Here is a 16,420-nt window from a genome sequence, read left to right as displayed (position 1 = left end):
AGTTAGGAATCACTGTTTATAGACCATAGCAAGACTTTCAAATTGTAGAAATCCAGAAATTAGAAAGCTTCACTTAAAGACATTTCCTTCTTAATTGAAGATCATTTTGCCAAATCATTTTTGTCTCAATATACTGAAACCAAGTATACTATGTAAAAAGACTTTTAAGTTTAATAAAATCCTTATCTGTCTTGCCCACTATAATATGTATTCTCAGGCCAGGTGAAGTGGCTCATGCCTGTAATCCCAGGACTTTGGGAGGCTGCACTGAGAGAACAGCTTGAGCCCAGGAGTTCAAGACCAGCCTAGACAACACAGCAAGACCCTGCCTCTACAAAAAATAAAAAATTAGCCAGATGTGGTGGCATTACTACAGGGGTGGGGGATTAGGTGGGAGGATCACTTGAGCCTGGGAGGTCAAGGCTGCAGTGAGCTGTGATCACACCACTGCACTCCAGCCTGGGTGACACAGCAAGACTCTATGTCTAAAAAAATGAAAATAAAAAATATATAATGTATATTCAAAACACATGACAGATACACTCAAGTGCTTCTGCTTCCTATAAGCAGGATTATGCTATACTTGTTCTAGTATTTTTTTGTTGTGTTGTTCTGTTTTTCTTCAATTAGTTAGCTGGGAATTGATATACATTATAATTCCCACCAGTGCAAGCAGGGAATGAGCATCACACCACAAATCCCTTCTTTGTACTTTACCTTCCCTAGTTCTGAAGGTCAGTATTTCTAAATGCTGTGTCTGAACTTGTGTTGAAGTATTTGGTATTAATAAAACAAAGAAGGAATTAATATATTTTTTAAATGGGGGGGGCGGGACGGAGAGGATTCTACAAAGGCGGATTTCACTTTCTAAGTAGCATTATATTAGTCTACATTAATAATTTTCCCAGCAGGCCTTCCAAGATTTTACTTTGAACAATCACAGTCTTTGTTTCTCAGATCCTCTTACATGTGATCTGAGGTCTGGTCAAAGTTTTAAAATCAGCAGCTAACGGAGGAGGAGAAAAGTACTGTTCACTAAGGCATTGCACAAAGCCATATCACAGCACGTTTCAGGATTCCGACAAGCTGGATCACATTTTCCAGCTAAACGCTATTTCAGTGTTGTGTTACATTTTCTGTACATTGTACACTACGTTTTATTAATACTATACTTCATCACACTGATCAGGGAAACATCTCCTAAACATCACTAAAATAAGCCTTAAGAAAATTCTTCAGTTCTTTCACACAGGTGTGTATTTTTTAAAGTGTCAGGTGCAGAACAATTAATTTTATTTCTATTCAAGGTCTTTGCATACAGCCTTAAAAAAAAAAAAAAAGTTTGTTTCCTAAGCAAAAAAATAAAAGATTTCAGATAACTAAATTATCTATATTACTAGTTCTGGAACTAATGGTAGCCATTCTGATGACACATGAGAAGAAAACTAAGAACATCAATGCATTAATTTATGCCAATAAGTCTTTATCCAAATAATTCTTCCCCAAACACATGGTGGAAAAAAAAGAAAAAAGATTAGTAAAGGAAGTATCTCACACTTCAACATGCTATATAAGGAAAGACGGCTGAAAATAAATCTTGCAGGGAATTTCATCCCTTTGAACTTTCAAATAAACTCTTAAGTAAGATTATGCAAACTTACTAAAGACCGGTCCTGATTAGAGGGAAAAAATGCACCCCTTCTCCAAGTCAGTTCTGGAGGCTTTCTCCAGAGTTGTTAAGGTTTGTGTTGGGTAAAGAAAGACCTCCTAACAAACCAGCATTCTTTTCCACATGATCAGAGCTAATTGGCCCCCCTGCAGGCTAAGTGACCAATCACATCAACTTCAGCTGAAACCAGCCCCCACAACATTATAAACACAGGAATGTAAGCTGTAAAATCAGTCCAAGAAGAGAACCTACAAACTAGACTTGTAGATTAAAATTATCTGATCAAAAAGGCAGACTCTATAAATTTCCTTAAGACCTACCTTGGCATAAAGGCTGACTCAGCAAAAGAACTGGTGAGTACATGCAATAATATCCACTCTTATTTCTTTCCTTATGGGAAACAGGGAAAGAAACTGACTGGCGAATAGGAACAGAGCTAGATTACTTCCAATAGATTTTTAAAACAACGACATTATCTATAGGGTAGTATAGTAAGATTTCTATATTCTTTTTCCTTAAATTTTAAAAATGGAATAACAGCCATATTGAATGCATTACTAGATATTTTCTTCTTAACTGTTTTAAGTGTACACTATTTTCTATTATAATATACCAGTAGAGGATAAAGGCCTTAGAAAAAAAAAATTCAGTGGCTTGAGAAAAAGTCTTTTTCTTTTGGAAGGAATTTCAAAAACTCAAAATGAGCATAAAAAAACAAATGCCAAAAGATATAAGCCACTTTGTTTTTATTTCTTTAATCTAAGAAGAAAGTGATGAGTATCCTAATTGTAAGTTTTTAAGCATGGAATTATTGCTGAAATTAGTAGATACTTCTGCAATTAAGAAAGTAAAACAGAATCTCTGAGCTTATATAATAGGGTTAGAACTCATAGTGTTTGCCCTAATTATGGAGGGCAGGAGAAATCATTATAAGACTTTCAATATCAAGTATTTACACCAGACGCGAACAAATACATAGTAATACCATGTTCATTTAATGTTTGTTAGTTATAGCCTTTATCTTGGCTCCTTAGTATGAACTATACTATTTGATATCATGGCAATAGAAAAGACATAATTGTAAGTGCTACAACCCAATGAGTAGAATGAATTTTGATGATCAATTAAGCTGCCTATCATTTTTTAATAGGTACTATTTTTCCTCCAAATAATTTATAAATGGGGAAATATTTTACAGCCCACACACGGCAATAGAAGCAAACCTCCCCAACCTTCCACTCCACTTTCTATTGGGATCAGTTGATGAGACTTAAATATCAGGTAACAATAATATAATTTTTTAAACTATACAAGCAGACATCAAGCTATACAGAAATAAAAGAAATCATATAGGAAACTTGTATCCGTTGTAGGAAGTGGAAATATGTTTGTTTACATAAGTCTGTAGAGCTTTAAGAAATCTTATTACCATAATTCCCTCTTTTTTCACTTTCTTTGTTTTAATCTAAGGATGCCAGGCAAAGGGGATTGAGTGGTTTGCCCAAAATAACACAGCTATGTAACCAACAGTGCCAGAGCCTGAAGGCCATATCCCCTTATCCTGCGTTCTCTACACTAAACCACACTGACTGTAGGAGTCCACAGAATAGTTATTCAGGGTAATTGGTTAAGTGGGAATTAGAAATCAATCTTCCTTCTCTATACTACTCCACTTGCCAGCACAATCCAAATCAAATCCAGCAGTGTTAGGTTTAAAAAAAAAAAAAAATGCTGCTTAACTATTCTGATTATTAGCCTTTTGACTTCCCTGTTCACAGGTTTTTCCATGTATTTAGTTGCAAGAGAAAAATAAAATAAAATTGTAAAGAGCCTAGAGTAAGAGTGCTACAAAAGTTGTAGGTAAGAAGTAACAACAGTCCTGAAAAGGCCCAAATGAGAATGATGAATTTTGTTAGTTATAGTCTACACAGAAACGCTCTCTCTAAGCAAGGAATTTTAGAACTTTCATAAAGTAGGTTGAAAATAAAAAAGAATCATGGAGCTTTATCTTCCTCAAGCTTTTGTGAAACACTAAGCATTTCGCAGCATTCAGTAGGAGAGTAACTCCACATGTGGAACAAGCACCAGTGTCCAGGAGCATGAGGGGCATTTTCACACAGACAGGAAGCAACAACAGTGGAGAATGACAAAGTTGTTCACCCACCATTCTGAAGGCAACCAAATATCCTTTCATTGTTATATCCTTCTTCCAAGTGTCAAAATCTTTTATTATGTCATAATTTTATTTATGACAGCATTATACTTCTAAAATTGTCTTCTCATCTGGCAAAATATAAACTTGGCAATGTTATGTCATAACTCTCCTCTCTACATTGCTTTAATTTTACTGATGTGCAAAACACAACTAGACTATCTAATAATTCAGACTGTAATAATCTTCAAGTCTTGAAAGAAGTCTTTCTTCACTGAAAATCTATTTTTAACCTACAAATAACAGGTCTGAACCTAACCAACATTACTGAAGAACAAATATTCTGGAGTGGCTCTTGAACAAAACTAATCAAATGAAACAGTATTATTTACAAAAGCTAAGCAGGGTCAAATGTCTGTTTTGGAGGCAATATGGCACTAACTCTGAACTCAGAATATATGGGATTCATCTCCACCACTTACTACCTCATTTTCCTTCTTTTTTTTTTTTTTTAGAGACAGGGTCTCGCTGTGTTGGCCAGATTGGTCTTGAATTCCCAACCTCAAGCAATCCTCCCACCTTAGCCTCCCAAAGTGCTAGCATTACAGGCATGAGCCACCATGCCTGGTTCCTCACTTTCATTATCTGTAAAATGGGACTACCAGTGGTACTTATTCTACTACTGTGAAACCTAAGACACATTTTTTTTTTCTTTAAAGAGAGACAAAGTCTCACTACGTTGCCTAGGCTGGTCTCAAACTCCTGGACTCAAGCAATCCTCCTGTCTTGGTCTCCCAAAGTGCTGCGAGCCAGACACATTTTTAATAACAATAAAGCAACTAATACTTTACTGAGAGCTTCCTCTGTGCCAGACACTGGCCACTGGCTTCACATCAGTTTGTACATATGAAGTATTTGGTATGACTCCTGGCACATGCTAAACAATATATATATTAGCTAATATTATTAATCATTACTATCATAAGAATCATGAATAAAGTTAACAATGGTTTAATATAGATACTTGAGACAGTTATAGGGGCAAGAAAGGCATCTACTAAAGGTGCTAGAAATTTGGCTGTCAAAGACTATCTTGAGAATGCAATATCGATCATTTGTGGAAAGACTTATTTCACCAAACGCTTCCTGCAGTTAAAAAAAAAATAACTGGCTTTGAAGTTAGCTAAACTTGAATCATCCAAATAATCCAAAGCTCCAATTTGCCTTGTGTAAATTTCTTTTATCTGTCTGAGCACCAGTGACTTCATCTGAAAATGGGAACAATAGCTATCTAGTTGAGATACCAAAGAATTAAGAGATAATACAGTATGAAAGCAGTTATCACAGTGCCTATGAAGATTTTGTTGTTGTTGTTTCCAAAGCATAGAGATCAGGTTAGATTATTTAAAAATAATCCAACAAAATAAGGGTCATTAAGTAGCTATGCCAAGAAAAAATAATACACTAAAAGATTATGACAACTTGTTAGGGTCATAAGCTATAAAACATTAAAATAATGCACTAAGACTTTTTAAAGTCTATCATATGAAACTGAAATCGCCATCTAATCTAAATAAATAAATCATCCCAGTGTTTCATCAGCTCAAATCTGAAGAAAATACAAGAAAATGTCTCTAGTTAATCACCAATAAATGTTAAGTTACCTCAGAGCAAAAGAAGAAAGTTGTATATACCCAGCTGGCCAATATCCAATTCCAACAACACAGAAAGGCAGCCTCTAAAACCCCAAAGTCCCTAGATACAGGAACTAGGAAACCCAAGCAACAACCTAGTTCCACACATTTGTAGTGCCCTTCCTAAGCCCCATTAAAAGGCAGGAAGTGGGTATGCAGCACTCTCAAGGGTATCTACCTCTGAAGGAAGAAGCAAAGGAGAGTCAAATATAAACTCATAGTCCTGGATTGTAGCAAAGAAGAGAGGCTCACTCAAGGGAAGCAAAGCTGCATTTCCTGTTCTGTTCCTGATAACTGCTACACTGAAGTCTTAAGACACCTTTCTTATACGCAAGGATGATTACAAGGAAGGCATACGTTAGATTTCTACTCACCACCTTGAGAAAAGGATAACCACTGCTGAAAACTGTTTGCAGTAGAAAATTAATTATACTAATTTTATCTTTTTAAAATTCTTATTTAACCCCTTAATGATTATTTTAGTTCATTAAACTCTTAAAACTTTTCTTCTGGTTTACTTACCTTTAAAGCTAATGCTATCTAGAAATGTCTACCTGGAATTTCTTATTTTGCCAAGAAAACAATTCTCTTTCTACCCCACAATCTAATCAGAGCCTAGAATATGCAAAAAGACAGCAATCTATCATCCAGGACAGAAAGAATCCACGAACATGGTTGCAAAATGACAAAAACAAATAAAGCCTAATCATAAAACTATAAACAAGGCCAGGTGTGGTAGCTCAACCTTGTAATCCCAGTGCTTTGGAAAGCTGAAGTGGGAGGAAGGCTTGAGAACAGGAGTTCAAGATCAGCCTAGGCAATATATTGAGACCCAGTACCAACAAAAATTAAAATTTTAAAAATTAGCCGAGGTTACAGTGAGCTATGATTGTGCCACTGCACTCCAGCCTAGGAGACAGAGCAAGACTCTGCCTCTAAAAATACAAATCAATAAATCAAACTCTGAATAGGCTAATTATAAGGCATACATTAGAACCACAGACCTCTAAACGCTTACCACAAATGCAAGCCTTGTCCTAGCACTAAATTTGGGTTCAAAAGATTTGCAGATAGTTTAAAAATAAGCTTCCAAATGACTTCTAATTATTTACACAGAAGAACACTTACATATTTAAACATACCCCTTTTTTTTTTTTTTTTTTTTTTTGAGACGGAGTCTCGCTCTGTCTCCCAGGCTGGAGTGCAGTGGCGCGATCTCGGCTCACTGCAAGCTCCGCCTCCCGGGTTCACGCCATTCTCCTGCCTCAGCCTCCCGAGTAGCTGGGACTACAGGCGCCCACAACCGCGCCCGGCTAATTTTTTGTATTTTTAGTAGAGACGGGGTTTCACCGTGGTCTCGATCTCCTGACCTTGTGATCCGCCCGCCTCGGCCTCCCAAAGTGCTGGGATTACAGGCGTGAGCCACCGCGCCCGGCCAAACATACCCCTTTTAATTATGAATAATGCATAATTATAAATTAACTATGAAATGCCAGTCTTTACACATAATATTTGGTCAAATCAATAAATGCCTGACACCTGGACTTGTGCAAGGAGGACACAGGGGTATATAATCTCTACCCACAGGAATTTTAAAATATACTTAGAAAATGTTTAAATGTTAAACAATATCTTAACAGTCATTCAAAGAAACAATGGAAGAGATATTTTAAGGTAACACACTATTAGCTCCCAAATGAATGACTTTGTAAATGCCCCCTTACATAAAGAGAAAAGCGAGAGAGTTGGCAAAGTTGTGGTTAGAGAAGCACTCCCAAGAAAGCAGAAAGTGCATGAGGTCTCCAAATTCACAAACATTAACTGTAAAACAGTTAAGAGCTTACTAATTTACTCTTGATTTCAGAGAAATACAGCCTGAAATGGACAGCAGTAATTGCAAAGTTATTGCTCCCCTCCTAAGTCAAAGATACCAGAGGATGGTCACCAAGGATGGCCACAGCACACTTCAAATGGATGGCGCTCAAAGAGGTCTTGCATATCTTCGAGATGCTTGGGGAATCCTAATGGACATGCGCTGGCGTTGGATGATGTTGGTCTTTTCTGCTTCTTTTGTTCTCCACTGGCTTGTCTTTGCAGTGCTCTGGTATGTTCTAGCTGAGATGAATGGTGATCTGGAACTAGATCATGATGCCCCACCTGAAAACCACACTATCTGTGTCAAGTATATCACCAGTTTCACAGCTGCATTCTCCTTCTCCCTGGAGACACAACTCACAATTGGTTATGGTACCATGTTCCCCAGTGGTGACTGTCCAAGTGCAATCGCCTTACTTGCCATACAAATGCTCCTAGGCCTCATGCTAGAGGCTTTTATCACAGGTAATTTTGTCTTTGTTCTTAAAAAAAAAAAAAACAAAAAAACAGGTGTTTGGAAAGGGTATAGTCAGTTATAAGTAATACTGTTACAGAATAATTTATCTATATTAATAGCAGGTAACATCTAAGATAGAAAAGAAACAGTTTAGAGCCAAAAAAAATAGGAGAAATGCATTAGGAACCTGTCTCAATGCCGAAATTTTACTTACTGGAACTACTTAAGAAAAAAGAGATCAGTATGACACTAAACTGCAGACATATCCTATATAAAAAAAAATTAACAAAAGGTTTAAAAGGTTTTCACTGAAGCTAATCATTTTGTCAAACAAATGAATAAATACATTCAATACATATTTTGACAGTCATTTTACCTAACACAGGAATTTGTTCTTTTTTCCTTCACTGGGCTAGAATTCCCTCCTATGAGTTCATCTTTTCAACATTTACTTCATGCCAGTGAGCCCAGAACACCACAGTCAGCATTATATGTTAGAGAACAAGTTACGTACACACATTCTTAGCAAAATGCACTGGAAATATGTCCACAAAGATTATGAAATTTTGCTCATGAACACAGAAAACTCTTTCCTTTAAAGAAGGACTAGTGCCCCTTTTATGTGACATACATACTTTTAAAAGAAAACTTGGCTTTAATATACTATTCAATAATAATCTGAGAAGGTAAGCATTGGGTCGTATGCAGAATGATCTGGAATGAAATCCCAATGTGCTACCAACCAGCTCTATAACCCGCAAATCACAAACTTCTACAACAAGAGTTCCTACACTGGGTCAGTTCTTTGGATACAATTAAGGGGGTTTATAAACTTAGATGGGAAAAACTTATATCTCTTGGCACAAACCACTAATTGAAACTTGGCATTTCCTACAGGCAACAAAAAACAGTATCATCAGCAGTATTACTAGCTTTGATTCAAACAGAAATCATAAATATTTTGTCATATCAAACCAGAATACTTCAAAATCACAGTAATAAACCCACCACTAGACTGTTATTTAATGTATCAGTAAGGTACATATGGTACTATAGTATCATTTCTTAAATGTTCAACTGAATTTCAATAATTTGGTTTCTTTTATATTTCAAGCACTTAAAACGTAATTCTGATAAGTACTTACTTCTTAGACCTTACCAACAGCCTGTCAACAAAATCTGTGGCACAAAACTGATTTAAGAAACTCTTATCTATAGCTTAGGGCACAAGGAAGATACACCTGAAAGGTGCACTGAAATTACCTGATAGTCAGTCCTCCCTTGCCCCAGAAAAGGTACGTTTCAAAGTTTAAAAATTCTTCAAAGTATCCCTCATTTTTTTTTTTTTTTTTTTTTTTTTGAGATGGAGTCTTGCTCTGTTGCCCGGGCTGGAGTACAGCTGTACAGTACAAACTTGGCTCTCTGCAATCTCCTGCCTCAGCCTCCTGAGTAGCTGGATTACAGGCATGCACCACCAGACCCAGCTAATTTTTGTATTATCAGTAGAGAGAGGGTTTCATCATGTTGGCCAGGCTGGTCTCAAACTCCTGACCTCAAGTGACCCGCCCGCCTCAGCCTCCCAAAGTGCTGGGATTACAGGCGTTAGCCACCGTGCCCAGCCAAAATATCATTCATTCTACTGGTCCCCTCTCCATCCCAAATCATTCTACTCTGAACCTAGTCTCTGCTTCAACTTAATCTGGCTGTAGCCAAGTTGCATTTATTTTCTATTACTTTTTCTTAAGCACAGGCAGGAATATAGGAAGTGACCACTTCTTTGACTTGGTAAGACACTAGAGGACGAAGTTTTACATTTCTCCGTAACAAAATCATTTTGCTTATTCATTTTGAAATCATGGTTTTTAAACAGAAATATACTTTGAAAAATGCTTCAGGCAAATAAGACTAACCAAATTAACAATGACTTCAATTCCTGACTCACTGAAAGGCATGGCACCAAGAAATGTGTAAATAGTTGATATACCCTTCTCATTCAGAAAAAGTATTGATGTTTAAAGTCTTCATGCTAAAAAAAATTCAATAATTTCTTATTTAGGTGCCTTTGTGGCGAAGATTGCCCGGCCAAAAAATCGAGCTTTCTCAATTCGCTTTACTGACACGGCAGTAGTAGCTCACATAGATGGCAAACCTAATCTTATCTTCCAAGTGGCCAACACCCGACCTAGCCCTCTAACCAGTGTCCGGGTCTCAGCTGTACTCTATCAGGAAAGAGAAAATGGCAAACTCTACCAGACCAGTGTAGATTTCCACCTTGATGGCATCAGTTCTGAGGAATGTCCATTCTTTATCTTTCCACTAACCTACTATCACTCCATTACACCATCAAGTCCTCTGGCTACTCTGCTCCAGCATGAAAATCCTTCCCACTTTGAATTAGTTGTATTCCTTTCAGCAATGCAGGAGGGTACTGGAGAAATATGCCAAAGGAGGACATCCTACCTACCCTCTGAGATCATGTTACATCACTGTTTTGCATCTCTGTTGACCCGAGGTTCCAAAGGTGAATATCAAATCAAGATGGAGAATTTTGACAAGACTGTCCCTGAATTTCCAACTCCTCTGGTTTCTAAAAGCCCAAACAGGACTGACCTGGATATCCGCATCAATGGACAAAGCATTGACAATTTTCAGATCTCTGAGACAGGACTGACAGAATAAGACTTATCCATTTTTTAATGTATTAAATACACCCAGCCAGTTATGCAGCTACTTTTTCTTCACTGTATCTTATGTTTTCTTTTTTCAATGCTAATTACAGCTCTCTGATTACATCATGGTAATCATGCCTACGCCCACATAAAAATGGCTGAGCTAACAATACACATTCTGGAAATATAACACTGTATTACAAAGTTTGTTACTTGCTGAAATCAATGTAACTCAACTTGACAGACACTTATACAGAAATGTTGCTGGTGAATTTATAAGAATGTGGTATGATACTAGTAATGAAGGCAAAATGGACAGTGAAGTTTAACACAACTGAACTCCAAGAAAATCAACCATTAATCTCTCATTTTCATCTGCAAATTGAAGCAACAGTTTAGTTTCAAACCTAGCTCCCTGGGTGGAATGATGACTTCACTATACTTAGTGAATATCCTTTAAAAGCTGGGATTTTTTCAAGACAACAAAGATCATTCATTTGGTTCTTTATACTATGAAACTTGAGTAAGTATTACCTCCTTAATTTTTAACAACTAAGAACAAAAATTAATGAGAAAAGCAACAAAGTACAGATTTATATATAAACCTAAAAGCATTTCAACATGACACCCAAACACATACATATGTTCATATATTTGTGGCAAAAGGTGATCAGATTAGCTCCAGCCCAAATGGAATCTGCAGGGTGGTATTTTGCATTGCAAGGAGATGCAAAATTTTATTTACTTTAAAATTGTCCTCATAATAATCAAACAGTGATTCATCTAAATGACTTCTAGCAACCTAAGTAAAAACATTCCCCTCCTATGTATGATTGATTTGATCATATAAAACACCATGAAGGCTCTAATTCATAAATACAAAAATATATTTAAGTCTTTATAGATATAAAGCTTTACTTAGATATAACTTCAGTGAGTAGGGAAAAAAAATCTACAGTAGATAAAGCAAAAGATAATTAGGCAACAAAGCATTTTCAAACCCAAATTCCTGTTTCCAACTTCAAATAGTTTTTTCTATAAACACAAAATGAGTGTTTACTCACCAGTAGGAGGTTGGACTAGATGAACTCTATTATTTCTTTCTAAATCTAATAATCCATAAAAATTATGCTTCCTGTTTCATTTTTTATTTTATCTATGCTAAAACGAGCCCTTTCCTTTATGTCCAGTTTAAAATGATCATTTGCATGATTTTCATTTCAATAAAAAAAACAGAAACTGTCCTTAAACAAAACAAAAACCAAAAGTCACCCTATCAAGTTTCAAACAGATTTGTGGCTGTTCTTTTCTGAAATTTCCCTTATTCAGGTTTCTGTGGGAAAAATGAAAGATTAACCTTCCCCACTGGTGATGACCTAGGCAGGAATCATCTCTTGAAATAAATACTAGCTGAGTAAAGGCAAGCAGGTGTGAAGAGCAGGGCTCAGCAGCAAGTCACATTTTTCTACTATTTGACCGAAAGGAAAAGAAAATAAAGAAGAACTCTGGAGTGGTCTAAGACTGATAATAGCAGAAGAATATCAAGAACACAGAAACTTAATTATTGTGAGCTTTTGCTGTTTGAAAATCTTAGACATTCATTCTTAAGTAGAAATCAGACCAACAGATTTTCCCAACCCAAGACTACTGTAACACATAAAGACAGCAAGAATTCTTATTTCTATAATAAATTAACAAGATTCACCTAATCTGTGAAAATAAAGTAGTATTGAAGACTCACATGGTATGTTTTTTCCTAAAGGGACTACATCACTTACACAGATCACACTCTCGCTAGTTAAGTGAAGCTGCCCAGGGTGACATAAGTGAATAAGTAAAACCTGGGATCTAAGGTTCCATTCAAGTCAAATGAGTTTCGTATTATACTTAGTGTTTACACATAAATTTGGCATTTGAAAGCTAAATATGACTTCCCCTACACATGCCAAAAAAAACTATTGGTAAACTACTGTTATTTAATAAACATTTTATAAATCTATAAGAAACACGATCCAAAACTTTTTTGCAGGAGATAGAAAGCTTCTGGGAGGACTGTTCGTTGTTTCTTTCACTTATTTCAAATCATAGTTTCTAGGTTAAGGATTAGGTTTTCTATAGAAAGACCATTATCCTCTGAGGAAAATGAAGTAAAAGGAAAAAGGCGGGAAATTACTGGGAGGTAGGAATGGCTGCTCTGTCTTCCTGGATGTGCAGCTCACTAACCTGGATCATCTGGGCGCTTGGTCATGGAGTCTTGCATACATGATCAGGAAGACTACTTTGGAACTAACGTTAAACGTTCCTTTGGAAACTGATAAAGATAGCATGACAGTTCCAACAAACTGGAGACATGTAGTTACCAAAAATCTTAGGGGCCTAGTTTTATGTATGTACAAGCCCATACTACCAACTACCAGAAGAGTCTATAACCAAAAACTGCTATGTCTATTAACAAGTATTTCATACCAAAATACACTAATTCGTATTGCACTGGGCTGAGTGTACTGGTATCATCTGGATTATTTTTTAATAATCCTTTCATTTCACCCTTACATTATTATACTACAAGATGAGCACCAGAACTGATCTCCCCCTGTGCACAATCAATTCCTACTGAATAGGAATTCTAACTCTAGTATCAAAGACCTTTTTCCACCTTCACATTCTCCTACAGTTGTTCACAGGGATTATGTAAGCTTCTTACCCAGATATCTGTAATTCTACCCATTTCTCTTTTCATAAGAAGCAAATACATGGTAAGCATAATTCCTAATTTTAAAAAGAACAGATCATCCTGGAACCTTCAGTACTCGAACTGTCTTTTTTTTTTTTTTTTTTTTTTTTGAGACGGAGTCTCGCTCTGTCGCCCAGGCTGGAGTGCAGTGGCCAGATCTCAGCTCACTGCAAGCTCCGCCTCCTGGGTTTACGCCATTCTCCTGCCTCAGCCTCCCAAGTAGCTGGGACTACAGGCGCCCGCCACCTCACCCAGCTAGTTTTTTGTATTTTTTTAGTAGAGACGGGGTTTCACGGTGTGAGCCAGGATGGTCTCGATCTCCCGACCTCGTGATCCGCCCGTCTCGGCCTCCCAAAGTGTTGGGATTAACTGTCTTAATGTGATGTCATCGGACATCTCACAATATACTCATATTGATCTCACACTGATCAACATATCAGTGTGTCTGAACAAACTAGTTTAGTATTGCTACTCTTAGAGAGTGTAAGATATAATTATGAACAATGTTTTATAAAGATCTACATTATCGTCAACAAAAGTGGGTTACTTCCAAAAACTAAAAGCTCAGAATTTTTAGCACAGTTAATCTGAAGTGAGCATCTTTTCAAAAAGCATTCAAAGTCACTATGACATATTAGAATATATATGCATGTGGAAATTACCATATTTTAGTATACTAGCAGTTATAATACATAACAGTAGATACTAACTAGAAGTTAGTATCCTTAATATTCTGAGATACTTTATGTCAGTTTAGTTTTATGGAACTTGCCTTTTCAAATATATACCAATGGGATGTAAGGAAAAGAACCTTTACCTTTAATAGAGGGTGGCTAAGAAAGTTACCCTCATTGGATTAATGTAGTTAAAATATGAAAACCACAAATAACGATGACTAAACTTGAACATTCCAAACCACCAAAGTGTGAATATGTGTGAATAGTTAAAATCAGGCTATTCTTATTCTAGCAACTCTCTACTTTCCCAAGGCAACCCAGGCCATTTTCAGACAACTCTAATTATTAGATATTTTAAGACTGTGTCCAACACCTGCCTCCTTGAACCTTCCAACAGTCAGCCTCTTTCTGCCCTTTAGACTCTCACAGATCAAGTCTAAGTCCTCACTCACATGATCATGATTAGTAAGCAGGTATTGATAGACAGTGACCCTATAAGCCCTCCTCCCCACTCTGCCCTGTCCACAATGTTGTCTCCTATCTAAACAGCTCCATTTTCTTCACACAGTTCCCATCACAAGGCTTCAAATGCTCCAGCCATCCTACTCCAATGTGTGGACCCTTTCAAGGTGTGGTCCCAGAAGTGAACACAATGCTTAGACTTGCCTTGACAACATAAAAGACAATGGGCCTATCATCTGACTCACTGAGGACACTTTAGGAAATACTGCCCATGGCTGAGAGGACATCAGCACACCACTGATGAACATGAAGCCCAGAGTCACTGAGACGGTTGTAATCTTTCCACAGGAGGCTGCTTTTACATGCAGCCACTCCTTAAATTCTGTAATTTCCTTATGTAAGACTTTTCATTTCTGCTGTTAAAACTCCCCATTTGATTACATTTGGTCTCTTGATTCACCTTGATTCTGATCCCATGTCCCTACTGTTCCACTCCATAGCTATCCCTTACAATATTGAATGATTAGAAAATCTGATCAGCACACCACAATATCCTCTAAAGAAATATTTTACACCCAGCACATAAGTGGGAATTCAGTATTTGTTGAATGAATGAGTTCATATGCTCTTATTTACAGTAATCCCGCCTTATCCACAGTTTTGCTTTACAGTTTCAGTTAACTACGGTCAATCGTGATCCAAAAATATTACAGTACTTTGAGAAAGAGAGAGACTACATTCACATAACTTTTTTTTTTTTTTTTTTTGGAGACAGAGTCTTGCTTTGTCAGCCATGCTGGAGTGCAGTGGCACAATTTCAGCTCACTGCAGCCTCCACCTCCCGGGTTCAAGCGACTCCCCTGCCTCAGCCTCCCTCAGTAGCTGGGATTACAGGTGCTCACCACCACGCCTGGCTAATTTTTTTTGTATTTTTAGTAGAGTCAGGGTTTCACCATGTTGGCCAACCTGGTCTCAAACTCCTGATCTCAAGTGATCCGCCCACCTCAGCCTCCCAAAGTTCTGGGACTACAGGTGTGAGCCACTGTGCCTGGCCTCACATAACTTTTATTACAGTATATTATAATTGTTCTATTTTATTAGTTATTACTGTTAATCTCTTACTGTGCCTAATTTATAAATTAAACTTTATCATAGGTATATATGAAAAACAGTATTTATGGGATTCAGTACTATCTGTGGTTTCAGGTATCCACTGGGGGTCTTGAAATGTATCTCCCACAAATAAAGTGGGAGAACTACTATAATCCTAAAGTGGGAGAACTACTATAATCCTAAAAATTCTGTAAGGCATTATCACTCATTTTATTACAAGACTAATGAGATCTGAGAGTTTAGAATAACCATGATCTTCTGATTCCAAATCCTGTACTCTTTAAACTACTGCTCATCCCCTCTACATATTCATGGCAAAAGTACTGAATCAGACAAGGATGGGAGCACAGGTCTTGACAAGCACCCCATGATTATGTTAACCCAATAGTCTACAAAATGGTTAAAGCTAACAATAAACTATCCACCTAGTCTGTTCCAAATTTCTTCATGCTATACACCTTTAATTTTTTTTTTTTTTTTGGACAGGATTTCACTCTGCCACCTGGCCTACAGAGTGCAATGGTGTGATCACGGCTCATTGCAGCCTCAACCTCTTGGACTCAAGCTATCCTCTCATCCCATGATGGCCTCCCAAGCAGCTGGGACTACAGGCACACACCACCATGCATGTCTAATTTTTTTTTTTTTTTTTCTTTGAGACGGAGTCTCGCTCTGTCGCCCAGGCTGGAGTGCAGTGGCCAGATCTCAGCTCACTGCAAGCTCCGCCTCCCGGGTTCCCGCCATTCTCCTGCCTCAGCCTCCCAAGTAGCTGGGACCACAGACGCCCACCACCTCGCCCGGCTAGTTTTTTGTATCTTTTAGTAGAGACGGGGTTTCACTGTGTTAGCCAGGATGGTCTCGATCTCCTGACCTCGTGATCCGCCCGTCTCGGCCTCCCAAAGTGCTGGGATTACAGGC

General features: G+C 37.4%; 2 protein-coding genes across 10 annotated transcripts in view; one reads left to right on the top strand and one right to left on the bottom strand.

The window, feature by feature from the left end:
* Positions 1–16,420, bottom strand: part of GIGYF2 (GRB10 interacting GYF protein 2) — a 167,070-nt gene that overhangs the window by 82,029 nt on the left and 68,621 nt on the right. The window lies entirely within an intron of this gene.
* On the top strand, positions 1,902–12,256 carry KCNJ13 (potassium inwardly rectifying channel subfamily J member 13). Of its 2 annotated transcripts, none has more exons than XM_028831237.2 (3): positions 1,902–2,022; positions 7,380–7,619; positions 9,904–12,256. In XM_028831237.2, exons 2-3 carry the CDS (start codon positions 7,396–7,398, stop codon positions 9,962–9,964), a joined length of 285 nt encoding a protein of 94 aa, XP_028687070.1. In that variant the 5' UTR covers positions 1,902–2,022; positions 7,380–7,395; the 3' UTR covers positions 9,965–12,256. The 2 variants fall into 2 exon arrangements, with proteins under 2 accessions (XP_028687070.1, XP_001114542.1); XM_001114542.5 differs by having other exon boundaries at positions 7,380–7,855.

Source organism: Macaca mulatta, chromosome 12 (assembly GCF_049350105.2).
Source record: "Macaca mulatta isolate MMU2019108-1 chromosome 12, T2T-MMU8v2.0, whole genome shotgun sequence".
Taxonomy (NCBI): Eukaryota; Metazoa; Chordata; class Mammalia; order Primates; family Cercopithecidae; genus Macaca; species Macaca mulatta.
Note: the sequence above shows the minus strand (reverse complement) of the source record. Positions and strands in the feature narration are given on the sequence as shown.

Bases quoted from the DNA above. Each gene is read 5' to 3' on its own strand.
- KCNJ13 (XM_001114542.5), top strand. From the start codon at position 7,396: ATGGACAGCAGTAATTGCAAAGTTATTGCTCCCCTCCTAAGTCAAAGA. The intron at 7,856-9,903 runs GTAATTTTGTCT...TTTCTTATTTAG, and splicing joins GCTAGAGGCTTTTATCACAG to GTGCCTTTGTGGCGAAGATT.